The sequence below is a fragment of the Podarcis pityusensis genome (assembly GCF_964106645.2).
Source record: "Podarcis pityusensis genome assembly, chromosome: 15".
NCBI lineage: Eukaryota > Metazoa > Chordata > Lepidosauria > Squamata > Lacertidae > Podarcis > Podarcis pityusensis.
In genome coordinates, this window is record NC_138040.1 from 38,004,356 (window position 1) to 38,031,628 (window position 27,273).

Consider the following 27,273-nt stretch of genomic DNA (forward strand, 5'->3'; position numbering starts at 1 on the left):
GGCTTTTCTTTTCTTATTTTGGCTTTCCAGCAGGCCTTCCTGTAAGCAGCCACAGCTGTTCTGTGCTTCAGATAAAGTCAGCAAAAACCTCCTTTTGTGCACTGATTCCTTAAATAGTGGATGGGATCATGTTTTGATCATTTCCTGTTGTGGGGCAGGAAAAAGATGACTGTTCCAAGGAAGTCATCATTTAAATAAAAATAAAAGTGCAATATTATTTCCCTCCAAGTGGCTGAAGGTTTGGTGTACCCCATTTTATCTTCATAACAGCCCTGAGAAGTGGGTTAGATTTAGAGACCTTGACTGGTTCAAGGTCACCGTGTGATCTTCATGACTGAGTGTGGATTTGAACCCTGACCTCCCAGGCACCATTTCAAAACTTTAACCACTATGCTATGCTATACTGCACTGGCTTTGCTGCTTATCATTTCTTTGTGGTCAGTTAAATACTGGGCATTCCTAAGGTTGTGCTTCTACCATTGCTCTTTTACTCCTTTTGGACATTTGGTGAATGTAGGGGAAGGGGGACTGGGATTGTGCCTTTAAGGTGAATCTATAAAATTTGCATTTTCTTAAACGAAGTGTAGTGAAACACAGCTGTCCTTCAAAATTCACACTTGCTCGAATTTTGCAGCCAAACAGTGTTTAGAAAAATGCGTATATTGGGAGAAAGTGTGCACACAAATGAATATGTTAGTGAAAATGGCATGCAAAAATGCATTATATTAGGGGAAAGTGTTTGCAGAAATGTGTACATTAGACAGAGCTTCACACAGAAATGTGTTTATTATGAGAAATGCACCCTTAAAATGCTAGTGAATATTCATGACCTTTTTTAAAAAAGCAAATTGCTGCAGAAATATGGAGAACATATTTTAAGACTAGAAAAATGAGAAATGGAGAGAACCAGAATTGACAGATCCTTGCATCCCAAGCCACTACTGAAAATACCCAATTGCCACCTCCAAAGGGTACAGGAGGAGGACCTCTGACGTAGACCTTGGGGTACCAAAAAACACCTGACATTTGGCAGTTTGGAAAGCCATAAAAGGGTGGGATGAATGAATTACTAATGGGAAGATGTGCAAATGCCCCATAAACAGATTGGGATGAATGTTAATGTTTTATAAGTTCCCCATTAAAAAATGGAATAAATATGATAGTCTATCCTCCTACTTCAGTTTTGTGCAAGGAAATCAAGTTGAATGTGGAATAAATAGGTCATCTAGAGGAGCTCTTAGATTCTGCACAGGTTCTTATGGGAGTAGGCAGCCTTTTGATTTACGGGATGCGGGTGGCACTGTGGGTTAAACCACAGAGCCTAGGGCTTGCTTGCCGATCGGAAGGTCGGTGGTTTGAATCCCCGCGATGGGGTGAGCTCCCATTGCTGTGTCCCTGCTCCTGCCAACCTAGCAGTTCAAAAGCATGTCAAAGTGCAAGTAGATAAATAGGTACCATTCAGGTGGGAAGGTAAACGGCGTTTCCGTGCGCTGCTCTGGTTCGCCAGAAGCGGCTTAGTCATGCTGGCCACATGACTTGGAAGCTGTACGCCAGCTCCCTTGGCCGATAAAGCGAGATGAGCGCCGCAACCCCAGAGTCGGCCATGACTGGACTTAACTGTCAGGGGTCCCTTTACCTTTAACCTTTTGCCTTAATACTTGTATTCCCCTTTTCCACAAGACTGTTGAGCTCAAAGAGGCTCATAATGATAACATAAAAAGCTCCCATCACTGCTTCCTATTTTTGTGATTGTGTGTTTGGATTTTGTTCTTTTGGATGAGGGGTTTTACTTTCATTTATCTAAGCATGATATGTGCTGGAGATGGTACCTATAATCATCATGACTAGAAGCTATTCATTGCCTTATTCTCTAGGAGGGATGAGGGAGAAATTCAGTGCATTTTGCCTGGTCTGCGTTTCCCAAACAGAAATGCAAACTGAAGTATCCTTCCAAATTCACACTTCTTCACATGTTTCAATGCAGTTCTTCAGCCAACATGAACCAAAAGGCTTATGTTTGGGGGAAAGTATGCACAAAAATATATGCATTTGTGCAAATAGCATTAAAAAAAAATTGCATTGTATTTAGGGGAATAGCTTGCAGAAAGGTGTGCCTTAGTTTACACCGCATGCAAAAATGTGTACTGTATATTGGGGAAAATGTGGAGAAAGGATTTTAAGATGGGGAAAATGACAAACTTGGAGGAACCGAAAGGGACAGATTTGCCCATCCCTATTCTCCACGGCTTAGTTTCGGTCATGGGTTTGATCCCCATATGGGCTAGCTGCGTAGTCCTGCCTTGCCGAGGGGTTGACTAGATGAACTTAGAGGTCCCTTCCAAGCTCTACAATTCTATGTTCCTAAGGAGATCTGTGCTGCTGCCTTCCTCTCCTGTCTCTCTCCACCCCTGAGTCTCATCTTCTCTTTCTCTCCCTTCTACCCTCCTGGCTTCCAGGATGCTTCTGTGGTTTGGGGCTGGTTTACACCAACAAATCCTGCACGATGCCTCCCATCACATTCCAGGACTTGCCGCTGAATATCTACATGGTGATTTTTGGCACGGGGATCTTCGTCTTTGTGCTCAGCCTCATCTTCTGCTGCTACTTCATAAGGTGAGTCACAGCCCCAAGGGAGATGCTGGATGCAGATGGCGGAGGAGGGAGGAAACACAAGCGAGGCACCTGGGCCTGTGACTGCAGTTGCTTCTCCTTCGCTGCTTTCTAGATAATTTGGGGTCAAAGAGGAAGAGGAGGGGGAGGATTGAAACTTCAAATATTTTTAAACCAAATAGCTAAATCTATTAAAGGGAAGGACTGCGGCTCGGTGGCAGAACATCTGCTTGGCATGCAGAAAGCTCCCAGGTGCAATGCCTGCCGTCTCCAGGCAGGGCTGTGTAGAGACCCCTGTCCCATGAGAGCAGCTGCCTGCCAGTGTAGGCAACACTGAGTGAGATGGACCAGTGGCCTGATTCTGTAGGAAGCAGCTTGCTAGTCCTTCCATGAGGTTTTTCAAAGAAAGTTCCAAGGAGCCTTGGAGGTCAGGAATCTGTCAAGAATCAGACAAAGCTTGTTGAAACAGATAACTCCTTAATTGTCCTATGAATTGCTGTCCCTAGCCCAGGGACGGGGAACCTGAATCAGACCAAGGGTCAAATGTGTCCCTCTCTGTTTGTTCCTTGAGAGTCTTCCCAGGCCACACCACCTACTGGCCCTGCTTCGCACCCTCCTTGCATGTTTTTGCCTGGCTGGAATATGTCCTTGAACTCTGATAATGCCTGTTGTTTGTCAGGATGGAGAACAGAGGGGGTGTGTGCGTGTGTGTAGAAAGGAGCCATTTATTTATTTATTTATTTATTTATTTATTTATTTATTTATTTTTTATACCCCAGCCACTCTGGGCGTCTCCCAATAGAATATTAAAAACACGATAAAACATCCAACATTAAAAACTTTCCTAAAAGTCAGATAGTTGTTTATTTCTTTTCACATCTTGATGGGAGGGTGTTCTACTGTGCGGGCGTCACTACTGAGAAGGCCCTCTGCCTTCTGTGCAAAGGTAAGATTTGCATTCATTACCCTCCCCACTTTTGCCTCTGACCCCGCTGACCCCTGGCCCTTAGGCTGAATCCAGATGCCCCACCCTCAATCTATAGCCCAGTATGGTCTTTCCTGATTAGCAGCAGCTCTCTTTTAAGACCTCTGGCAGATGTCTCTCTCCTGTCACCTGAATCCTTTTAAGTGGAGGGGACACAGAATGTGGAAGGTTTGCATATAAACCATTTGCTCTGCAACTCAGGCCCCATCTGTACTACCATACCACTGTCACAGCCATGGCTTACCCCAAAGAATCCTGGGGAGTATAGTTTTTTACGGAAGTCGAGAGCTGCTAAGAGTCACCTATCCCCTTTACGGAGCTACAATTTGCAGAGTTCCCTGTGAAGAGAGATTGACCACGGGGAAGGGGAGGGTCTCCTTACAACTGTCAGTGCTCTTAACCAACTGCAGTCCCCATGATTCTTTGGGGGAAGCTGTGACTGTTTAAACTGTGATGTAATACTGCTCTAGGGACGCGGGTGGCACTGTGGGTTAAACCACAGAGCCTAGGACTTGCTGATCAGAAGGTCGGCGGTTCGAATCCCCGCGACGGGGTGAGCTCCCGTTGCTCGGTCCCAGCTCCTGCCAACCTAGCAGTTCGAAAGCGCGTCAAAGTGCAAGTAGATAAATAGGTACCACTCCGGCGGGAAGGTAGAGGGCATTTCCGTACGCTGCTCTGGTTCTCCAGAAGTGGCTTAGTCTTGCTGGCCACATGACCTGGAAGCTGTGCACCGGCTCCCTCGGCCAGTAAAGTGAGATGAGCGCCGCAACCCCAGAGTCGTCTGCAACTGGACCTAATGGCCAGGGGTCCCTTTACCTTTAATACTGCTCTAGTGGAAATGAGGCCTGAGCTATGGTTGCTCCATCCCGAATCTCTCAGGGCTCTAATTCAGTGCAAGCGCTGTCCGTTCAAGGCCTGAGCAATTGTTGGCCTGGGTTTCTTTCTGCCAAACTGCTTCTGAGTGTTGCTTCCATGCCCGTCATGAATGTGCAAGGACGGGTGGGAGTCGGAATGCAATGCTGGGTGCAGCTTTTGCCAGAGGAGACTTTGCCCCGTGCCACGTAGGATGTGCAGATTAGTTAGTGGAGAAATGAATTTTGCTCTGTGCCGCGAAGGCCCTGGGCCTCCTGGCTTTAGCCTTGTGGACAATGAGGCTTTTATCTAGTCCCCTGAGCAAATACCAAAAAAAGAAAGAGAGAGAAGGGTTGAGTATGATTTAGAGTTACTTCTTTGCTAAGCCATGCATAGGTCATAACCTCTTAGGGCAGTTCAATCCCCAGGCTGATATATGTCATTCCTGGGCAAACAAAGGATGCTCCACATATTGAGCTTGCAGTCCCCATTGTATATCCAGATTGGTTGTGGGTGCAAACAATACACAGATGGGTGCAAACAATATGCCAGTTGTGGGACTTGCAAGATACTTTAAATTCAAACTCTTTGGAAATTGCAAATGGGGGCAAGGTTCCTAAGACATTGGGATAAAATAGAGGTTTGCCTCCCTTTCTCTCTTTACGCACACGCGTCCAGCTGGATCAGGCCAGCAGCCGTCATAGTTCGGCATTCCTGATTCCCAGCCTCTGCTGTTGTGAGACCATAGGCACATAGGAAGCTGCACATAGGCACATAGTCAGACCATCTTGACTCAGTGGGTCCCCAGATGTTGTTGGACTACAACTCCCATCATCCCTGAGCTCTGGCCTTGCTAGCTAAGGGTGATGGGAGTTGTAGTTCGACAACATCTGGGGATCCACAGGTTGAGAACCGCTGGTCTACAGGGACTAGCAGAGGCTCTCCAGAGCCTCTTCAGACAAGGGGTTGAACCTGGAACCTTCTGCATTCAGAGCAGATTCTCTGCCACTGAGTTACAGCCCTTCCTCTAAGAATTACTGCCTCTTCCCTGCCACGAATCTACTGTCCATCCCTTTCATTGGGTGGTGATAATAATAATAATAATAATAATAATAATTTATTATTTATACCCCGCCCATCTGGCTGGGTTTCCCCAGCCACTCTGAGCGGCTTCCAACACAATATTAAAATACAGTAATGCATCAAACATTAAAAGCTTCTCTAAACAGGGCTGCCTTCAGATGTCTTCTAAAAGTCAGATAGTTGTTTATTTCCTTGACATCTGATGAGAGGGTGTTCCACAGGGCGGGTGCCACTACCGAGAAGGCCCTCTGCCTGGTTCCATGTAACTTGGCGTATCGCAGTGAGGGAACCGCCAGAAGGCCCTCGGTGCTAGACCTCAGTGTCCGGGTAGAAGGATGGGGGTGGAGACGCTCCTTCAGATATACTGGACCGAGACCGTTTGATCCCAATGAGAGAGTGAGAGAGCTCTTCACCACTTCTTCCCCACTGCAAATAATTTTGTGAAGCTCTCTTATGACACATGCACAAGCCATTAGCCATTTCCCCACCTTAAAATGAAAAAGCTACCCACCCCACCCCACCCAGTTTTAACCCTTCCTTACTGGAATAACTGCTTTGCCTTGGCACCAGATGTTTATATTTGTGTGACCACTCCCTTGAGAAACAAGCAGCCGAGGACATTCTGCCAAGCTAAGATGACCAGCTCTTGTCTTCACGAAACAGGAAAGGGCAGGAAGTTGCAGAGGGGAGGGCCTCATTCAGGTGGTAGACAGATCCATTGTTTCTGGGGGAAAGAAGAGACATGTCTTGCTTCCATCGGCTATTTATAGAAAACTTATTTTTAAACTGTGCATTTGCCTGCAGCCGGGATGTCTAGGAATAGCCAAATGGATGACAAAGAGCCGATTTCTTTCAACTTTTCTTTGGAGCTTCTGTCTCCATCAAAATCCCTAAAGAAAAGACGTAGTCAGCGTTGACTTTTCCCAGGGCAAGCGGCAATATCTACTTTGAGGGAAAGTTTTAAGGAAGACCTCTCAACCTCCTCCATTGGAAATTTGAATGCTCTTGTTCAGATCGAGTTAGCCATCCCTGAAGTTTTGTCAATAATATTTACTGTAGACTTTTTGAGAGCTGAGCATGTTTGCTACATGAGTTTCATTTATTTACTTTCGCAAGATTTATATAGCACTGAATTAAAAAAAAAAAAAACCACAAGGAAGTAAAATACGCTTTAGAAATTACCGATAAATCAACAGACTAAAAACAAGTCGGCATAATATAGTGATCGAAATATAGATGGACTAATATGTGTAATATGGGGACGTGGGTAGCGCTGTGGGTTAAACCACAGAGCCTAGGACTTGCCGATCAGAAGGTTGGCGGTTCAAATCCCCATGACGGGGTGAGCTCCCATTACTCGGCCCCTGCTCTTGCCAACCTAGCAGTTCGAAAGCACATCAAAGTGCAAGTAGATAAATAGGTACCGCTCCAGCGGGAAGAGGGACGCAGGTGGCGCTGTGGGTAAAACCTCAGTGCCTAGGACTTGCTGATCGCAAGGTCGGCGGTTCGAATCCCCACGGCGGGGTGAGCTCCCGTCGTTCGGTATCAGCTCCTGCCCACCTAGCAGTTCGAAAGCACCCCTAAGTGCAAGTAGATAAATAGGTACCGCTTTATAGCGGGAAGGTAAACGGCGTTTCCGTGTGCGGCGCTGGTGCTGGCTCGCCAGAGCAGCTTCGTCACGCTGGCCACGTGACCCGGAAGTGTCTTCGGACAGCGCTGGCTCCCGGCCTCTTAAGCGAGATGAGTGCGCAACCCTAGAGTCGGACACGACTGGCCCGTACGGGCAGGGGTACCTTTACCTTTACCAGCGGGAAGGTAAACGGCGTTTCCGTGCACTGCTCTGGTTCGCCAGAAGCGACTTAGTCATGCTGGCCACATGACCCGGAAGCTGTACGCCGGCTCCCTCGGCCAATAAAGCAAGATGAGTGTCACAACACCAGAGTCGGCCACGAGTGGACCTAATGGTCAGGGGTCCCTTTACCATTAATAAGCGTAATAAAATCACATGCCTGGGTAGGCCTGCCTAAACTAAAATGTTTTCAGCAGGCTTTGAAAAAAAAATTAAAGCGGCTGTCTAATATTAACAGGCCCAACAGATTCTGCAAACTTTTCAAATCACCAGTTGTCAGGGGTTCAGGAGCAGAGGCAAGGGCAAGGGAGGAAACAGAGAGCGAGGGGGAGGAGGCAGAAGAAAAGATGAGTGATGACGACGACCCGAGATCTCCGAGTCTTTCCAGTGAATCAGAAGATTCACAGAAAGGAGCACCAGTGGCCAGGGCAAGGGGGGAGCCTAGGGGGACACCCCAGGAAGAGAGAGCCAGAGGGGACTCAGAGGGGAGCAGTTGGAAATCGGGACCAGCGTCACCGCCAGAGAGCAGGGAAGAGGAAGGGCGCCAGGGATCAAGCGCTGGCAGCTCACAACAGGGGGGAGGGCACGAGTCAGGAGTGGCCACACCTCCATCGGGGAGCGAAGAAACGGTCAGACGGAAGGTGGAAGGTTGGGCGCGCGCGCCAAGTTCAAATGCACAGGAAGGTGGCGCAGTAGGCAGCCCGGAAAGGGTGCCTACTAGCGAGCTCACGAACGGCAGACAAAATGACGACCGAACAGCAGATAGCGGAACTCAGAGAAGCAGTGTCACGACTGAATGCCGAGGCTCTTGCATCCAGGAAGAGAGAGGAGGACGCAGCTGCCGCCTACAGGGATCTCCAGGTCAGGTTGGAAGTGCTTACGAAGCATGGGCAACTGACACCCAAACCGGAGGGGATTGGGTTGGGGAGACGAACAGGCGGTCTGGTCTCTCACTTCGATGGGAATTTGCAACAGTACCCCAACTTTAGAGCAGATGTAATGTGTGCACTGCAACTGCTGAACAATGACTTTAGAGATGAGCAAGAGAAGGTGGGATTCATCATGTCCCATTTGCATGGAGATGCTAAAGCATGGCTGCGCAATTTGTGGAGAGATAAGGATCCGGCGCTCCAAAATGCGGATGCCTTTATTAAAGCGATGGATGGGTGCTTTTTATCAAGCATTGACGTGGATCTTGCTCGGCAGCAGATACATGGACTGAAGCAAGGGAGGGCCAGCGTAAGGCAGTACCATGCCCGCTTTTTCGCTTTGGTCAGTGCCCTGGAATGGGACAGAGATTCGGCTCCTGTAAGAGACCTGTTTTGGGAGGGATTGCACGGCTCGGTTAAAGATGAAATTGCGAGGGGGGAGAGACCCCGGACCACGCAGGAGATCGTTCAGAGGGCGTTGGCGGTGGGGGTGAGGCTGGAAGAACGTCCGTGGAGCAGGGACGAAGGGCGCGGAGGGCGCGAACCAGCCAGGGGCTCCTCCTTCCTTCCCAGAGAAGCAGCGCGTGCGCAATCCACGCCTCCGCCAGGAGGAGGGGCGGAACCTATGGAGGTTGGAGGTGCAAGGGCTCAGTCAGCAGCCAGAGCCCTAGCACCGGCAACAGTGAAAGCGAAGCCTCCTAGAGGGAACAGGAAATGTTACATCTGCGATGATCCACAGCATATGGCGAAAGAGTGTCCCCGGAGGCTCCACAAGCACACTGCAGCCTCAGCAATGGTAACTACAGCAACGCAGCAAGGAGAACCACAGCAGGGAAACGACGGAGTCTGGCTGGAGGAAGAGGCACTGGGGGCCAGCCAGACGTCTCAGTGAAGCAGTCCCCAGAGATTTTACAGCCCATGGACCCCCTCCCGCCCAAACCAGTAGTAAGGCTCACCGCATCTCTCCAGCTGCCCAATGGAATCACCATGGACGTGCCAATCACCATTGACTCAGGAAGCAATGCGGACTTTATAGGGCAGGACTTTGTCGACCGGCACGCTATGCAGTTGCTGCCTGCCACGCTGCCCCTGCAGGTTGTCACGGTGGATGGCAGGGAGCTGCTAGGGGGGCAAGTGGTGAAGCAGACGCCACCAATGGTGATGCGACTTGGGAATCACAGGGAAATCATCAGCTTCAATGTCACTCAACTATCGGACACGCCCATTGTATTGGGCATGAGTTGGCTGGACAAGCACAGCCCGACGCTGGCTTGGTACCAGAGGCAGCTGACCTTCGGCTCTTCCTTTTGCGCTGAACACTGCATCGTGCCCCGGCAGGAAGGAGAGGAAGAGGAGTCACAGCTGCAGCTAGGCACGCTGCAAGCGGTTCCCCACAAGTACGCAGAATTTTTGGAGGTTTTCTGCGAGAAGGAGGCAGACAGGCTACCCCCCCACAGACCATATGACTGCAAAATTGACCTGCTGCCGGGGGCGGCGCTGCCCAAAGGGAAGCTGTATTCCATGTCTGAGGACGAACTGCAGGAACTCAAAGAGTTCATAGATCATAATTTGGAGCGCGGTTTCATCCGAGAGTCCAAGGCAGCGGGGGGCAGTCCGGTATTCTTTGTTAAGAAGCGGGACACACCCCAAAAAAGACTTGTAGTGGACTATCGCATCTTGAACAGTGTGACCAAGCCATCGGACTTCCCCATGCCCCGAATCGACGACCTCCTCGCAAAGGTACGGAAGGGCAGAGTGTTCACCAAGTTGGACCTGCGAGGGGCATACAACCTCATTCGCATGCGGGAAGGAGATGAGTGGAAGACAGCCATGTTCATGCCCCTGGGCACCTACGAATATAGAGTTATGCCTTTTGGATTGCAAAATGGCTCCCACGTTTTTCAAGCTTTCATGCATCACGTGTTGGCGGGGCTCCTCTACAAGACGTGCGTCTGTTTCTTGGATGACATCCTGATCTTTTCGGAATCGCAGCAGGAGCATGACAGACACGTCAAGGAAGTGCTGAGCAGGCTACAGCAACATAGGCTTTACGCCAAGCTGGAGAAGTGCCAATTCGACGTGACGGAGGTGGATTTCCTGGGCTACAAGTTGTCTGATAAAGGGCTCGCCATGGACAGCGCCAAGGTCCGAGCAGTGTTGGATTGGAAAAGCCCACGCAACCGGAAGGAGGTCCAACGGTTTGTCGGCTTCGCGAACTTCTATCGCAAGTTTATCAAAGGCTTTGCGATGCAGACAGCGGCCATCACGGACACGCTCAGCTCCAAGAAAAAGAAGTTCATCTGGACAGAGCAGGCGGAGCAGTCCTTTCAGGCACTCAAGCGTCTCTTCGCGTCGGAAGAGCAGCTGCTTCATGTCAACCCCAGCAGGCCGATGAGGGTGGAGACAGACGCTTCGGACAGAGCCGTGGGAGCAGTCCTGCTGCAGAAAGACCCGCAGGGGGTTTGGAGGCCGGGAGCGTTTTACTCAAGGAAGCTCAGCAAGTCCGAACAGAACTACACCATCTGGGACAGGGAGTTGCTGGCCATTCATGCAGCGTTCAAAGCGTGGAGGCACTTCCTGATCGGCGCCAAGCACACGGTGCAGGTCTGCACGGACCACAAGAATCTAGAGCACTGGCGCACGGCACAGTTCCTGAACCAGAGGCAGATACGTTGGGCTGAGTTCTTTGCGAACTTCGACTTCCGAATAGAGTATGTCCCGGGGGACACCAACATCATGGCGGATGCTCTCTCCCGTAAGCCACAGTATCTGGAGGAGGCAACGCCAGCGGCCGCCATGCACATCTTCGCACCGACAGTGTGGGCGTGCGCGGCGGCAACAGTTGACCTGGAGGCGGTGCGATGAGCGTTGCAGGATGACTCCTTCGCGCAAGCAAAGATGGCAGAGGTGCACAGGGGCACGGCAGCAACCGACGAGTTCCAGCTGCGAGATGGTTTGCTCATCCGTAAAGGGGCCATCTACGTGCCGGGAGACGAACTTCGCGCCAAGGTACTGCAGCAGCTGCACGACGCGCCCACTGCCGGGCACTTTGGCAAGGAGAAGACGGTGGAATTAGTAGCCAGAGACTTCTGGTGGCCCGGAATGAGAGGGGAAGTCGCGGACTACGTGGCGAGGTGTGACACCTGCCAGAGGGCCAAACCAGTGCACAGACCGCCGGCCGGACTGCTGGAACCGCTGCAAACTCCGTTCGAACCATGGGAGAGAGTGGCCCTGGACTTTGTCACGGATCTGCCCAGCTCGAGGGGCAAGACGGCTGTGCTGGTGGTGGTGGACTTGTTCTCCAAGATGGCACATTTCATTCCGTGTGCGAAGGTGGCCACGGCGGAACAAACCGCCAAACTGTTCATAGACCACGTGTTCAAGGTTCACGGTCTGCCGCGGTCTATTCTGTCCGACCGAGGGCGACAGTTCATCTCGAACTTCTGGCAGAGGCTGATGGGCTTCCTGAACGTCAAGATCAACCTGGCGTCGGCTAGACACCCGCAGACCAACGGGCAAGCGGAGCGGGTCAATGCCATCATGCAGCAGTACCTGAGATGTTATGCGAATCAACAGCCTGCGACGTGGGTGGATTACCTGCCTCTCGCCGAGTTCGCCTACAACAACACGAAGCACGTGTCCACGGGGGTCACGCCGTTCTTCGCCAACAACGGGAGGCACCCCAGAACCTTCCCGGGACTGGAAAGAATGGGGGAGGGGGAGCCGCAGACAGCAGATGCATTCGCGTCGGAGTTGCAGGAGGTCCACGATCAGCTGCGGCGGCACCTGGAGCTGGCTAAACACGCATACAAGGTACAAGCGGACAAACACAGAAGGGTTGGCGAAGAGATCCATGTGGGAGACTGGGTCTGGTTAGCAGCCCACGCAGTGCCGGCCAGGTCGTTGGCGAAGAAGAAACTAGGGCATAAACAACTGGGGCCCTACCAAGTCGAAGAACAGGTCAACCCGGTGGCTTTCAGGCTGGCTCTTCCGGAGGGTTCCAGAATGCATCCGGTGTTCCACAGATCGGTGCTCACTCCCTACAAGGCACCTCACAGGTTTCAGGAACCAGGAACGGCACCGAGTCCGCTCCGAGAGAGAACCGGGCAGGGGGGAGTGGCACGGGAGGAGCGCATCAACGAAGTCACGGAGATTTTGGACTCCAGATGGGGGGAAGAGGGGGTAGAATACCTTCTCGCCAAGGAGGGCACCCCGGCCAGTGCCAACAGCTGGGTGCCGGGCTACGCTTTAGACGAACCTCTGCTCAAAGAAGAGTTTCATGCCCTCTTCCCACATAGGCCAATGCCAGCAGACTTTTTCGACGACTGGCTTTTCACGCCCACGCTTTCAGCCAGCACGTTCCGGGGGTTCGACTCGGACGAGGAACCGACACGAGACGCCCGTTCCCCGGAGGGGTCACCCTCGGGATCTGCTTCAGAACCCTCGTATTGGTGGGATGATCGACCAGAGGAGCAGTTCCGCAGAAGGTGGCTGGAGGGTCCAGGACGAGCAACGTCTCCAGAAGGCAACGAGGGAGAGACGGACATGGACGTTTTCGGGGACGACCCGGGTTTCGAGCACGGCGGCACAGAGATGGAAGCGGAGGTGACCGTCGTCAACGAGAGCAGGGAGGAAGAACCGGAAGACTTCAGATGGCGGCCCGCCACGGGAAGCGAACTGTATCCGACATTCGTCCCCCTGACGCGGCAGCACCCAGATCCCGCACCGGAAGGAGGGGAGGGGGGAAGAGGGGGCTTCGAGGGGGGGATGGATGTCAGGGGTTCAGGAGCAGAGGCAAGGGCAAGGGAGGAAACAGAGAGCGAGGGGGAGGAGGCAGAAGAAAAGATGAGTGATGACGACGACCCGAGATCTCCGAGTCTTTCCAGTGAATCAGAAGATTCACAGAAAGGAGCACCAGTGGCCAGGGCAAGGGGGGAGCCTAGGGGGACACCCCAGGAAGATAGAGCCAGAGGGGACTCAGAGGGGAGCAGTTGGAAATCGGGACCAGCGTCACCGCCAGAGAGCAGGGAAGAGGAAGGGCGCCAGGGATCAAGCGCTGGCAGCTCACAACAGGGGGGAGGGCACGAGTCAGGAGTGGCCACACCTCCATCGGGGAGCGAAGAAACGGTCAGACGGAAGGTGGAAGGTTGGGCGCGCGCGCCAAGTTCAAATGCACAGGAAGGTGGCGCAGTAGGCAGCCCGGAAAGGGAGCCAGGTCCTAAAGCCCGCCGAAAGGAGGGAGAAGAGTCAGGGGGGTCAGCGTCAGAGGAATCCCGGAAGGAAGAGACCCCGGGGGGCAGAGGGACCCAGAGAAGAACAGTCAGGCGGAAAAGGTGGCGCAGGGCTAGGATATTAAGTTGGTGTACAAGGGGCGGAGACTCAGACGGAGCTTCGCCGATCTAACCATTAGACGTAGGGTTGCACGCAGCAGCTTGAGAATGGAAACTGTAACTCAATAAAGACTTTTATTTAATGATCGCTGGCTAGCGTGATCCTCTGTGAGCTAGGATCTGGAAGCAACTCTGACACCAGTGTTACATTGCTAAACTAAAAGGTTCAACTGACGCAATCCCAGCCAGAAGATGCGACAAGACGAGAGTAAAAAAGTTGGTTCTGGGCATATTTGGCCTCAGTTCTTAGGATTAGGTTGAGGTTTCAGCACTCTTAATCCCACTCTCCAGATACAGAGTCCTTTAGCTCTCTCTGGTCCTTCTTGATTCATGTTGAAGGTGGCTGCAAGTCAAGAATGACACTGGCATGGCTCCTACCTGGAGGTGTTGGGGATTGAACCAGAGACCTTCTGCATGCAAAGCAGATGCTCTACCACTGAGCTACAGCTCTTTCCAATGTGGTGGCCCCTAGCCCAGCCCTATTATTCACTGTCTGTTTCCTGCCTCCAGCAGCTCAGGCCAGCCGGTTTGACTTCCACAGCAGTGAATGGGTGCTTGTCCTGGCGAGGTGTGTGAATGAGCCTTGACCAAAAGTTCTAAGCCTCAGGATTGGAGCCAGGTTCATTGCCAGCATCCCTTGAGCATTTTAACTGCCTGCCCAGGGGCAGCTCCAGCTTGTTTTCCATTGAGCTTCCAATCTTGAAGCATATGGCTCAGCAGTTGCACTCTCACTTTCTTCTGCTTTGCAGTCCTAGGGAAAAAAAGTTCTGGAAGCAGGAATGACTCTGTGCAACCAATCCCAGCAGGTGTCATCTGCCTGGGACCAATTGGTTGTTGTTTTTCTTTTTGCCGAACGGCTGTCTGGAAAAGCAGCCTCCCAATGTGTGGCGATAAGCCACCATTCAGAAGTCCACAGCGTATGTAGGCAATAATTGCACATTGATTTTATTTGTTGTTTCTTGCTAGGGTTTCAGTGTTCCACTGATTAAATTGCTTAGCACAGAGGTGAGGAACCGCAAGCCCAGGGGCCAAATCTGGCCCTCGGGATTCTCATTAGGCCACGCCCCTGTTCCCAGGCCACACCCATTACTTATCTTTCTTTGCATACTCCTTGCGTACTTCTGTCGGGTAGGAATGTGTCCTTAATGCCGCCTGTTCACCTGGATGGAGGGCATGTTTGCGCACATGTGTAGAAACCTACGACGTTTGTGTGGCTGGAATGTACCATTACTCTAGACACCTCTGCTCTTGGCATTGCCCTTCAGTGGCATTCATGCCTCAGAAATTTGCCCAGGAGAGAATGCGACCCGCAAGCAAAAGGATGCTCCCCCTCCCTGGTTAAGATTAATCAATTGCAGAAATATTTAAATCTACTTCAAAAGCACCCAGGATTAATTGGGAAACACATCATGCATACGCTTTTAAATATAAGTTCTTGTAAAATAATCTTTAAAGGCAGCCCCACGTATAAAATTACTGCAATCAAATGAGATGTTGCCAGTTTGACATAACAAAGCCTTGCCGCTTGTCTTTGATGTCACAGCTCATTTATTTTTATTTAATGACCTATATATGCCACGTGATCGTAATAAACCCTCAAAGCAGTTTGCAACAAGAAAAGAAAAAAAGCATTATCAATAAAAGGCGGTTAAAACCACATATTGAAAAACATTCAAAAGCTGATTAAAATCAACAATAAACTAAAAACAGATTAACACATGTAGCTTCCATATGTCTGGGCAGGCTTGCCTAAACAAAAATGTTTTAAGCAGGCACTGGGAAGAGTACAGTGAAGGAGCCTGCTTGCTGTCAATAGGCAGTGAGTTCCAAAGTTTAGGGATTTCTTTTTTAAAAAAAAATTTTATTAAATTTTCCAACATACATTTATAGTATCCAATCTAAATTTATCACATATTTTCTCTTTTAGACTTCCTTCAACCTCTCTGACAATCATCCATTATTCAAATTTTTAAATACGCATTTCCTAATTTTATATTGCATTTTATAAACCTTCACACACTTAGTTTTCATCAATACAATAGTCCTCTGGTTTCTCTTCAGATCGTATAAATCTTTCGCCTTTTACAAAGTTCAGGGATTTCTTGGCCTTAACAACTATCCTGCCTTTTCTTCCATGTGTTGATAAAACCTCTGATATGGATCAGCTGCTCTGAAGGAATGACATTGTTACAAATAGGGGGCAAAACTGGCAGTATGTTTGCATTATGTTTCTGTGAGAGCAGGGGAAGTCGTCAGTTTGGCTGGGATCACACAGGTCACCTAAGACCGTAAGTAGTGTAGCTTTGTGGGACCGAGTGATTGAAAAATGGGTGCACAGTAGACAAGCCTTGAAATGCTGCTGAACCGCAACTCCCATCAGCCCCACAAGCATGGCCAAGGATGATGGGCTTTGTAGTTCAGCAACATCTGGAGGGCCAGTGGTTTCCACACTGGATTTAGGGTAAGCATGAGGAAGAAGTGCTGGATGGTATGAGCGGTTTGCTAGCATAGCAGATTGCCTTAGAAGCTGGTAGTCTCTCCTTTATTAGAAGTTTTTTAGCATGCTTGGGTTTTTCCTGTTAACTTAAAAAATGTTCCCTTTCCCTCTGCAGTAAACTTCGACATCAGGCACAGAGTGAAAGATTTGGATACAAAGAGGTAACAGGGCTATGACCCGGTTTTAAATATTTTTTCCCCTTTTGCTTTCCAAACTATGATCAAGGGAATGGTTTAGTTCCTGAGCAGGTATGGGAAGGAGCTGAGATGCCTTTCTGGGCTTGCCAGCACCTTAGTGTGCAACAGGAAGTGAGATGTTCATAATCTAGAACAAAGCAGGAAATCTTTTGCCAATCTTGTATCCCTAACATAGCCATGTAAAGCTGAAATTCTATATACCTGAAGTGAGGAAGCTCTGTCCCATAGGCTTAATCTGGCCCACCAAGCGTTCCCGTTTCCCTGCGAGGCCATTTTGTGCAAGCTGCAGCCTCCTGCCCTACAAGTGACACTGGGTGTGGGGCACATAAAAGCATAGCTTGGCAAAAAGTGGCTTTTGGAGCACCTGCTTCTGTGCCCCCATTGCACAGCACTTCCCAAACACCTGACAACCAGCCAACCAAGCAATCTGAAGGAACAGAGCAATGCAATCTCCCCTTTGGGCAGGGATAGAAGGCAGAGGTGTCTCTCAGTCCTGCCAGCCTCTGCCTGCATTATTACACCGGCCTCATTCAGGTAGTGTGGAGCGCCACTTTCCACCTACCAAACATGGGGAAGTGCTGCTGGTTAGGAACCCACCAGCAGCAGGAAGACCCAAAATGCCATGTTCCAGAGGCAGGGAAGGAATCCTGAGCCTGCTGTATTGCCAACACATGACAGCATGAGGCCTGGTTGTTGTGCCAGCTCCAGGCTGGTGTAGCAACTTGCATGCCCGCCCCTACCAACTTCCACTCTGACTAGTATGCAGAGGCAGTGGTTGGTGTTAGGTGTGCAATATTAATCTTTCCACAACCCTACCTATCAGCATTCTGGATGTAAGAAGACAGTTGTTTCCTGTGGTTTTTTTAATTGGAAAAAAGTTGGCATTACTAACCATGAAGTTGTTAAGTGCCACACTTTTAACATTTGGGCGGAAAGGGTGCCAGTACTGCGTGCTCTTGAGGAGCCCCAGGAAAAAAGCACTGGTTGTTTCCATTGTGTCCTGTTTTCATGACAATCTGTGCTGCTTCCGTTCTGCTTCGGCTCAGTTTCCACCAAATGCAGAGTTACTCATCTCTCTGCTATTTGACGGATTTTGCATATTTATTCACATAGACTGACGGATTCAGTGTAATGTATGAGGTGACTATTTCCACAACATTCCGTTCAGTGCAAAGGAAACACAATTCAAATCAATTGATGACAATTACGTATCACCAATTGCATATCATTTGTGGGCTGGGGTGGGAGCAAACCGCGAATACCAACAGAGTGATTTATGTTCCGGATGTGAGATGAATAAGCGAACATCGGCAGTTTCCATCACTTTTTCTGTTTTCGTCAGAATAACCTGGCAATCAGTAGTTTGCAGTTGTCCTTCCACCCACGAACTGCTTTGATGTACACCTTCACTCACCAATACCTACACATCTCAGACCTCAGAGTGGCTTTTGCAGGGCGCTGCTGTATTGCAGATATGCGCTTGCACAGCAGACGTTTCCACGAAGAGTCAAAGCTATGTGCTGATCAGAAAGGACGGAAAAGTTTGAGCAAAGAGAAAAACAATGGGGAAGTTTGCCAAAGCCCGAATTATCTGGGCCAGATCTCCCCACCCAGCAAGTCTGCCTGTGTGATTTATGTGGTTTCTGTATAAACCAAGGTTTTCAGTGTTCAGCAGCAGTCACTGTCTGTCTGCACAGTAGTCAGCAGGATTAAAATACATGCCCTGATCATTCATTTCTGGTGCCCTGATGCTAATCTGCCTCCTTCTCTTTCCTTTCTTCCTCTCAGGTGGTTTTAAAAGGTGATGCCAGAAAGCTAAACTTACATGGGGTGAGTATAGAATCCACTTTGATGGATGAAAGGGGCTGGCTTTTAACCAACATTTAGAAAGCAAGGCTCCCTTGCAGTTTCTTTCTGGGGCACATGGGGAGGGGAAAGTAAGAAGAGCCCTGCTGGATCAGGCCAGAGGCCACAGTGGCAAACCAGAGGCTTTTGGGAAGCTCAAAATCGGGGTCGAAATGCAACAACACTCTTCCCACTTGTGATTCCCAGCAAACGCTGTTCAGAATCATACTGCCTCCGGCAGTGGAGAGAGAATCATAGAATTGTAGAGTTGGAAGGGACCCCAAAGGTCATCTAGTCCAACTCCCTGCAATGCAGAAATCTCAGCTAAAGCATCCAAGACAGATGGCCATCCAACCTCTGCTTTAAAACCTCCATCACCTCCTGAGGGAGTCCATTCCACTGTCGAACAGCTCTGACTGTCAGAAAGTTGGAATCTCCTTTCTTGTAACTTGAAGTCATTGGTTCAAGTCCCGGCCTCCAGAGCAGGAGAAAACAAGCTTGCTCCCTCTTCCAGGTTTTTTTTTAAATTTTTATTTTCAATGCAAAATTACAGCAGAAATTACAAACATTGAATCCAAAATAAAACAGTACAAACAAGAAAACAAAATACAAGAGAAAAAAACAAACAAAAACACACATCTACAAATAAAACCATATCATCATTCTAATCATTACGTACATATACAGATATTGACACCCTTCCTTTGTTCTAAGACCTCAAAATTGTTACTCTTTCTAAATTGAAAATGGTGCAAAAAGTATAAAGATAGGGGTAATCTACATTAGACACAAAAGGTTTGCTCCCTCTTCCATGTGACAGCCGTTGAGATATTTGAAGATGGCTATTCTATCTTCTCTTAGTCTCCTCTTTTCCAGGTGAAACATACGCAGCTCTTTCAACCGTTCCTCATAAGGCTTACTTTCCAGACCCTTGATCCTCTTAGTTTGCCCTACTCTGCACACATTCCAGCTTGTCAACTGTTGGGATACTGCCAGGGAGACAAAGTCCATCATGGCCCCACAAGTCGCCTCCGGACGTCCATCGATCTCCCGTAGACACGCAGTATCAGCAATTAGCGACACGAGCTCCAGAAATAGCTTGCCACATTCCAGAGCTGATGCACGCTCTATCAGCAGATAATTCACAGCGAAAGATGCACGCAGGAGAGTATTATTTACAAGTTTATTCAGCGTTGGTCAGAACAAAGAAAAACATGACTGCCTGCTTCAGTGTCTCTGACACAGAGAGAGAAACGAAAGCAAAGACACAACAGAAACATCCTGTGAACAGGAAATACGCAGGCTGTGACACAAACATCCTGCTCCCTTTTAAGGTGGAATGGAAATATCCTCTTAGTTTGCCCTACTCTGTACACATTCCAGCTTGTCAACATCCTTCTTAAACTGTGGTGCCCAGAATTGGACACGGTATGTAGCTATGATAACCAGCAGCCACTGATAGCTTTATCCTTCATTAAGCTTTCCCTTAATTGTCTTTTCAAGGCACACTACCTCCAATACAGATGTGCACAGCCATCATGGCTGGTAGCCATTGCTAGGCTCCATGAATTTGTCTAAATAAAGCTTTAAAGGTCAGCACCAACACTTTGAATTGTGCTCGGAAACGTACTGGGAGCCAATGAAGATCTTTCAGGACCGGTATTATATGGTCTCGGTGGCCGCTCCCAGTCACCAGTCTAGCTCCCGCATTCTGGATTAACTGCAGTTTCCGAGTCACCTTCAAAGGTAGCCCCACGTAGAGCGCATTGCAGTAGTACCCAAGCCCTGCCCTGGAGATGCCAGGAACTGAACCTGGGACCTTTTGCATGCAAGGCAGATGCACAATCCCTGAGCTGTGTCTCTTCCACGGCAACTGGGTCAAATGATTTGGCAGAAGCAAAACTGGGCAGTTCCTCTGACTCTTCTAACTCCTGTTTCTCACCCAGCCTTTGCAAAACATGACGAGGCCCGTCTTTCGCACTGAGATCTGCTGTGGGTGGGCACGCAGGAGACAGCTTTGTAATGTACGCCTCTTCTTCTCTCTCTCCCCCCCCCCCTTTCTCCACAGCAGACTTGTGCCGTCTGCCTAGAAGACTTTAAAGTGAAAGATGAGCTGGGAGTGTTGCCATGCCAACATGCCTTCCACAGAAAGTGAGTAGCTGCCAAGGATGGGCCAAATAGATGCTTTTGTGCCTCTCGGCTTGGCAAGAGGCCCGGCGTTCAGTTAACGCCCTTTGGTGCATGCGGCTGGGGAGAGGAGATGGGCGCCTTTGCCCACAGAAAGAGGCGAGGGGAGGGAGCCTGGCTTTTGTTTCTGAAAACCTCTTGGGCTGCGGGGAGGGAGGGCATCTTTGCGAGGTTGGCAGGAGTAGGCCGAGGCCTGGATCAAACCGGACTGTGAAATGCCAAGGCTCAGAGCCATTGCCGGCGGTCAGAAGGGAACCAGGGTTGCACCTATTGTTTGCTTGATAGATTGTTTATTATCCGCTCTGCACCTTAAGGTGGGTTAAAACTTCTGCCGAGCCAAGAGTAGGAACAAAGAACCCATCGAAATGAGGGCTACATTTGTTTCAATTGAGGGGAAGATAGTTGAATGGGGGGGGCAGATTTTGGCTGAACCCCTGATGCAAAATACAGTCATCCCTCGGGTTACAGACGCTTCAGGTTGCGTTTTTTCAGGTTACGGATGTGCCGAAACCCGGAAGTACCAGAATGGGTTACTTCCGGGTTTTGGCGGTCGCACATGCACAGAAGCGCTAAATCGTGCTTTGCGCATATGCAGAAGTGCCGAATGGCAACCCGGGCGTGCGCAGACGCTGCACTGTGGGTTGCGAATGCTGCGAGTTGCGAATGTGCCTCCCGCAGGGATCACATTCACAACCCGAGCATCCACTGGAATAGTGTTGAAATGACCAGGGAAGAGGTAAAATGATTTGAAGGTAAAACTTAAACTTCTTTTAAGTTTTCTATTTGTTTTCTTTCTTATTACCTTTTTAAAAATAAAAAAGCTGCCAGCTCTACTGGCTGGTTTGCAGCATATTGCCTGCTGCTCCCCCCTCCCCCCCATCCTTCCTTCTTGGAGGGCTTGTGGGAAGTTTACGTATTATTTATTTGTTTGTGGCATTTATATCACACCGTCTATTCCCAAAGGCTAAATATATATATATATATCTTCTGAGACGGTCCCTTGCCCTCAACCTCCCAATCTAAAAGAAAAGACATAGCATGAAAGGAAAAAGGGAATGGACGGGAGGAGGGGAAAGCAAGCTCAAGCACAAGTTTCCAAGTTGCAGTTGCAGCCAATGTCTGTGGCAGTTCTGGCTGTCTTGCTCTTAATAAAGATCATTTGTTGTCTGGAAACAGCCCCCCCCCCCAACTAGATTAGAGCTGGAAACAGAGATGGTGATTATGTTCCAGGCAGGGGGTCAGGACAACTCCTGCCCCACAGGCCCCATACACACATTTCTTTTAAAGCACATTGCCCTGAAGAATCCCAGGAATTGTAGTTTATTAAGGCTGCTGGGAATTGTAGCTCTGTGAAGGGTAAACTGCAGTTGCCGTGAGTCTTTTGTGGGGGGAGCCATGGGCTTCAAATGTGCTTGAAATATTGGTCTCTCCAACAGCTGCCTTGATGGCAGATTGAATCCTCACAGGAGGGGGGCCTTCCTAGGGTTACCCCCTCCCTTCCTCACTAATGTCAGCGTCAAGAGTGCTAGGAGCAAAAGCAGCAGGGCTTAAAAAGCTATATTAAAAACAGAACTGGAACGAAATTAAAAGGGGAGAGGGTTTTTGGTTTTTTTAAGGGCTCACCCACCATGAACATGTTGAGATTGCAAGCTCCTTCCACTGTCCCTGAAAGTGTTTGGCGGGTTATTTCAGGGGTTGAATTGTAACCTGCCAATTGACCGCCTCCACTTGACCAGCCTGAAAGTGAGCTTGCAAATGGTGGGTGGGGCAGCCCCCAACACTGCCGAGCCTCAGGTGAAGTCCCAGCTCAAACAAGAAGCCCTCTATAGCAGGGGTAGCCAACAAGGTGCGCTTCTTATGTTGATGGACTCCAGCTCTTATCGGCCCTTAGCCAGCAAGGTCAATGGTGAGGGGTGAGGGAAGTTGGAGTCTAGCAACATCTGGGTGGCACCAAATTAGTCACTGCTGCTTTAGAGATATCTTTCTGTCTTGTGGAACAGCCCAGGAGTAAATTCTGAATCACAGCCCAGATGATCAACGCAGGGCAGTTGCTCACAGAGCCCAGAATCCCCAATTCTAATCCAGGTTGTTCTGGATGAATGGTGGCTCCATTATTATCTGTCTGGGCCCATAAACTTGTGTTCAAACCATTCATTAACCCCCTGGCATCCTCTCCATGCAGCAGGTGCCACAACCCTGGGAGTCAGGCCAAACACAACACCTGCAGTCGCCTGGGGTTAAAATCCCAGCTGGCTTGTGCAAGCCGACCCTGGCGTTTTCCGAAGAGAAATCGGGAGCCATGGCAAGGCAGTGGGGTAACAGGGAGCAAGTGACTTGGAGAAGCCAGTGCTAGGATCACTTTGCAGCTTACATTGCCCTGCCTCCCTGTCTGGCTGTGGATAGGAGCAGAAGAGGCAGGAAAAGGAGAATTGCAGCAGCTGGGCCGCTGGAGGCTCTTTCTGCACACTTCCGGGCTCCCGTGGAACCAGAAATGCTGGAAGCGACATGCACATGCCAGTTCCAGTGCCACATGTGTGCTCAGAGCATGCACACGCATGTGTAGATCCATAGCATTCTCTGTGAGCCAGGCTATACCTTACCTCGTGGCTGCGTAAAACTTCTGAGCCCAAGAGCTGCAATTCCTTCAGAGCAACCTCATAGGGGCTGTGTGCCAGTGGTGTGGCAGGGCCATAAGCAAAAATGGGCAGAGGGATGAATGTGAATGTTGCCTTCAGAGTCTTCTAGTTTCTACACACTCGCCCAGCCTGCCCTGCAATGCCATCAAAGCAAGGTTAGAGGCACTGCCAGAGCTCAAGGTCACATTCTAGCCCGGCAAAAAGCAAAGCCAGCAAGGGGACAGCCCAGGGAGAATGGGTGTGACTGGGAGGGGGCTTGACTTAGGGAGGTTGCCAAGGGGCTGACAGAGGGCCATATTTGTGAGGTTTACCCCTAGGTAAAGGGACCCCTGACCGTTAGGTCCAGTCGCGGACAACTCTGGGGTTGCGGCGCTCATCTTGCTTACTGGCCGAGGGAGTTGGCGTACAGCTTCCAGGTCATGTGGCTAGCATGACTGAGCCGCTTCTGGCGAACCAGAGCAGCGCACGGAAACGCCGTTTACCTTCCCACCTGAATGGTACCTATTTATCTACTTGTACTTTGACGTGCTTTCGAACTGCTAGGTTGGCAGGAGCAGGGACCGAGCAACAGGAGCTCACCCTGTCGTGGGGATTCGAACCACTGACCTTCTGATCAGCAAGCCCAAGAGGCTCAGTGGTTAGACCACAGCGCCACCCGCATCCCTTGAAGTTTACCCCTACCTTTGAGCTAAAACATCATCCTAGAATCATAGGGTTGGATTCTGCAATGCAGCAGTCTTTGGCCCAATCCATGGCCCTGAGATTAAGAGTCTCATGCTCTTCCGACTAAGCTATAGCAGCTCAGCTTTTAATGCTGTCAAAATACACCTCTCCCCCCACCCCGTCCTCCCTCCCCCACTTCCATTTTGGCTGCAGGTGCCTCGTGAAATGGCTGGAAGTTCGCTGCGTCTGCCCCATGTGCAACAAGCCCATCGCAGGCCCTGCGGAGCCTCACCAGAGCATTAGCATCCTCTTGGACGAGCTGGTGTGACGTCCAGCCTCCCGCTTCCCCCAAAGCAGACCTTCTACTGACATAGATAATTGCCTGGGCGAGGGGTCTGCACTAAAACTTGTGCCGCCAGCTGCAGAGACTTCCCACTGGGGACTGTCTCCTCCTCAAAGGAGGCAACGGGGAATTGTACCTAGTGCAACAAGCTGGCCTTGTTGTGTGTCCCCGGTCTGGGGGCAAATTTTGGGGGAAGGTTGGTCAAACCTGTGCCAGGATCTGCGTTTGTCTCGGTCCTCCGGCACACAAAAGGGCTTAGGAGCAGAGGACATCCTACAAGGACAACACAAGTCTCTTGCACTTGGTTCCTACAACAGGACGTTACGATGCCAAGTCTTCCCTTCGTCTAGGAAATACTGGTCAGAACCAATTGCAGGGTGATGACCCCAACCCCACCCCCCTCGGCTCTTTTAGCAGGCCTAATGAACTCTTTCTAGGAAGCCAGTTCCCCAACCCCACTTGGGCCCCTCCTCAGAAGGGTCCGTTTTACGATTAAAATCGGGAGCTTTAGCTTGGGCGCCGCCTGATCTAGACCAATCGCAGGGTTCTTCTCCGCAAAACCTAGAGTCCATGTTTACAGTAAGACTTAAATGGAAACCTCCTGGCTGCTGCAGAAGACACTCCCCAGCAAAACCCGTGTCCACACCATCAATTTTGAAGCACTCCTGCACTGCTACAAAAGCCAGGGCTTTCCTAAAGGAATCCTGGGAACTGTAGTTTGAGGATATGGAGAGTTGTATAGGATACAGCTATAGTTCCCAAAAGCCTTACCAAACTCGAGTTCGCAAGATTCTTTGAGGGGAGCCGTGACTGTTCAAAGTGGTGCAAGAGTGCTTTAAATGTATGGTGTCGATGTGACCTTTGTGCTTTCAGAGCACAAAGGTGTTTTTGCCTTTCCCACGTAGCTGCATTAGAAGTGTGGGGGGGGGAGGCTGTGGGGTGGGGGAGAGGGGGCCACACTTTGCCTCTCGTCATTCCTTATGCACAGGTCATGGGGAAGGAGAAGATAACAAAAGACAAGTGTGATTCCTCTCTTTGATTTGAAAGAAGGCTGGGATGTATTTTCTTAAGTGGCCTTTGAACTTTTTCTTCCTGTTTTACCCTTGTACAGAAAAATAAATCTACTTTCTCTGAAACCTGTTGGCTGATATTTCGTTTATTTTTTAAAATATATATACATTTCAAAAACGAAACCGCTGTATTTATCATCACTTTTGGAGAGGCTGTGAAACAGATAGTTGAAGCACTGGCTAAGTATTCAGCAATTCCAGTTATTTGAGTGTCCCCACTCATTATTACATTATTATTATTTGCTTATATAGGGCTAGTTTAAGCATGTAACTCTTTGTTGGAATTTATCAGCATTATCTTAATATAAAATTTAATTTAAAAAATATATTTAAAAATAACTTCTGGATTAAAGGGTGCTGTGCTGAATTAAAAAGCTGGTAAGACTTGGCCAAATACTTCCTTGACTTTCCATATCCTTGGTAGATCAATTGTGGCTCAGTGGCAGAGTATCTGCTTTGCATGCAGAAAATCCCAGGTTCGATTCCCAACATCCCTCATTTAAATGTTCTTTTTTCTTAAAGGCTCAAGGTATTAAAAAAATAAATAAATATTAAATTCCTGTCCTGCCGTGCCTCCCAAAGGAAGCCAGGGTGGCAAACAACAAAATGATATAATTAAAAAATAAAATAAGGGGGGGAATAAACATTGAAGGGTGTTTTGCCACACCAGTTCATAGCTAATAATGTCAAGGCTGCTGGAAATGCAGTTATCATTCGGCTATCAAACCCCTGGGTGAGCAGAAATCTGTTTAAATGCCTGCTGTAGGTTAATAAGGGGGAGGCACCTCACCAATGGGGGGCATTCCAAAAATGGAGAATGTGGACCAGTGCCAACCAAGCAGCCCCACCAACAGTTTATGGGGCTTGGCCTCTGTTTTAGCTCATGGTACATTCCTCAACGTGAGTGGTGCTGTGGGTTAAACCACAGAGTCTAGGGCTTGCCAATCAGAAGGTTGGCTGTTCGAATCCCCGCGACGGGGTGAGCTCCCGTTGTTCGGTCCCAGCTCCTGCCAACCTAGCAGTTCGAAAGCATGAAGTACAAGTAGATAAATAGATACCGCTCCGGCGGGAAGGTAAACGGTGTTTCCGTGCGCTGCTCTGGTTCGCCAGAAGCGGCTTAGTCATGCTGGCCACATGACCCGGAAGCTGTACGCCAGCTCCCTCAGCCAATAAAGCGAGATGAGTGCCGCAACCCCAGAGTCGGTCATGACTGGACCTAATGGTCAGGGGTCCCTTTACCTTTACATTCCTCAGCTAAACAGGAAGCTGCCTTATACTGAGTCAGATCACTGGTCCACCTTGCTCAGCATTGCCTCTATACTGACCGACAGCAGCTCTCCTGAATTTCAGACCTGGAGATGCCAGGATTATATCTGGGACCTACTCGCAAAGCAGATGCTCTACCACCAAGCGCTTCCCCCTAGTGGCCACCAGTCTCCATATTTGAGCTTTCAGGATCCCTTTCTAGCTGATTCATACATCTCATTGATATCCTGCCTTCTTTCCAAGGAGAACAAAGTGAGACATCCTCACCTTCACCATGTTATCTTCATAGCAATTGCTGAGAGAGGCATTAAAAGACCTGCCAAAGGCTGCCCAGCTGCTGGCAGTTTGGGATTGCCAGACTGCTTTGGTCACCCTATATGATGACCTCTGTCGAGAGAGACACAAGGGAAACATGTCCCTGTTAATTCTTCTCGACCTCTCAGTGGCTTTCGATACCAATGACCATGGCATCCTACTGGAGCAACTGTGCAAACTAGGGGTGGTTGGCACTGCTTTGCGGTGGTTCCAATCTTACTTGGATGGTCATTCCAGGAGGTGTTGCTTGGGGAATGCTTTTCAGCCCCGTGGAACCTTCATGTGGGGTTCTGCAGGGCTCAATCCTATCCCCTACGTCAGCATTTCCCAACCTTGGGCCTCCACCTGTTTTTGGACTACAACTCCCATAATCCTCAGCTAGCAAGACCAGTGGTCAGGGATGATGGGAATTGTAGTTCGAAAACAGCTGGAGGCCCAAGGTTGGGAAACACTGCCCTACGTTATCCAGTGGTTTGGAGTACATTATCAGCAGTATGCTGATGACAGCTGGCTCTATTTCTCCTTTACATCTGCAGGTGAGGCAGTGGAAGAGCTG

General features: G+C 49.6%; 1 protein-coding gene across 3 annotated transcripts in view; it reads left to right on the forward strand.

The window, feature by feature from the left end:
* Positions 1-24,988, forward strand: part of RNF122 (ring finger protein 122) — a 40,278-nt gene extending 15,290 nt beyond the window's left edge. For 2 of the 3 annotated variants that reach the window (XM_080982667.1, XM_080982669.1), the window contains exons 2-6: positions 2,457-2,613; positions 16,311-16,356; positions 18,181-18,222; positions 20,306-20,388; positions 23,937-24,988. In XM_080982667.1, the coding sequence (XP_080838793.1) occupies positions 2,457-2,613; positions 16,311-16,356; positions 18,181-18,222; positions 20,306-20,388; positions 23,937-24,051 (443 nt within the window). In that variant the 3' untranslated portion in view covers positions 24,052-24,988. The remainder of the gene's footprint in view (positions 1-2,456; positions 2,614-16,310; positions 16,357-18,180; positions 18,223-20,305; positions 20,389-23,936) is intronic. The other variant, XM_080982668.1, reaches the window with a different exon arrangement.
* Positions 24,989-27,273: the final 2,285 nt, after the last annotated feature.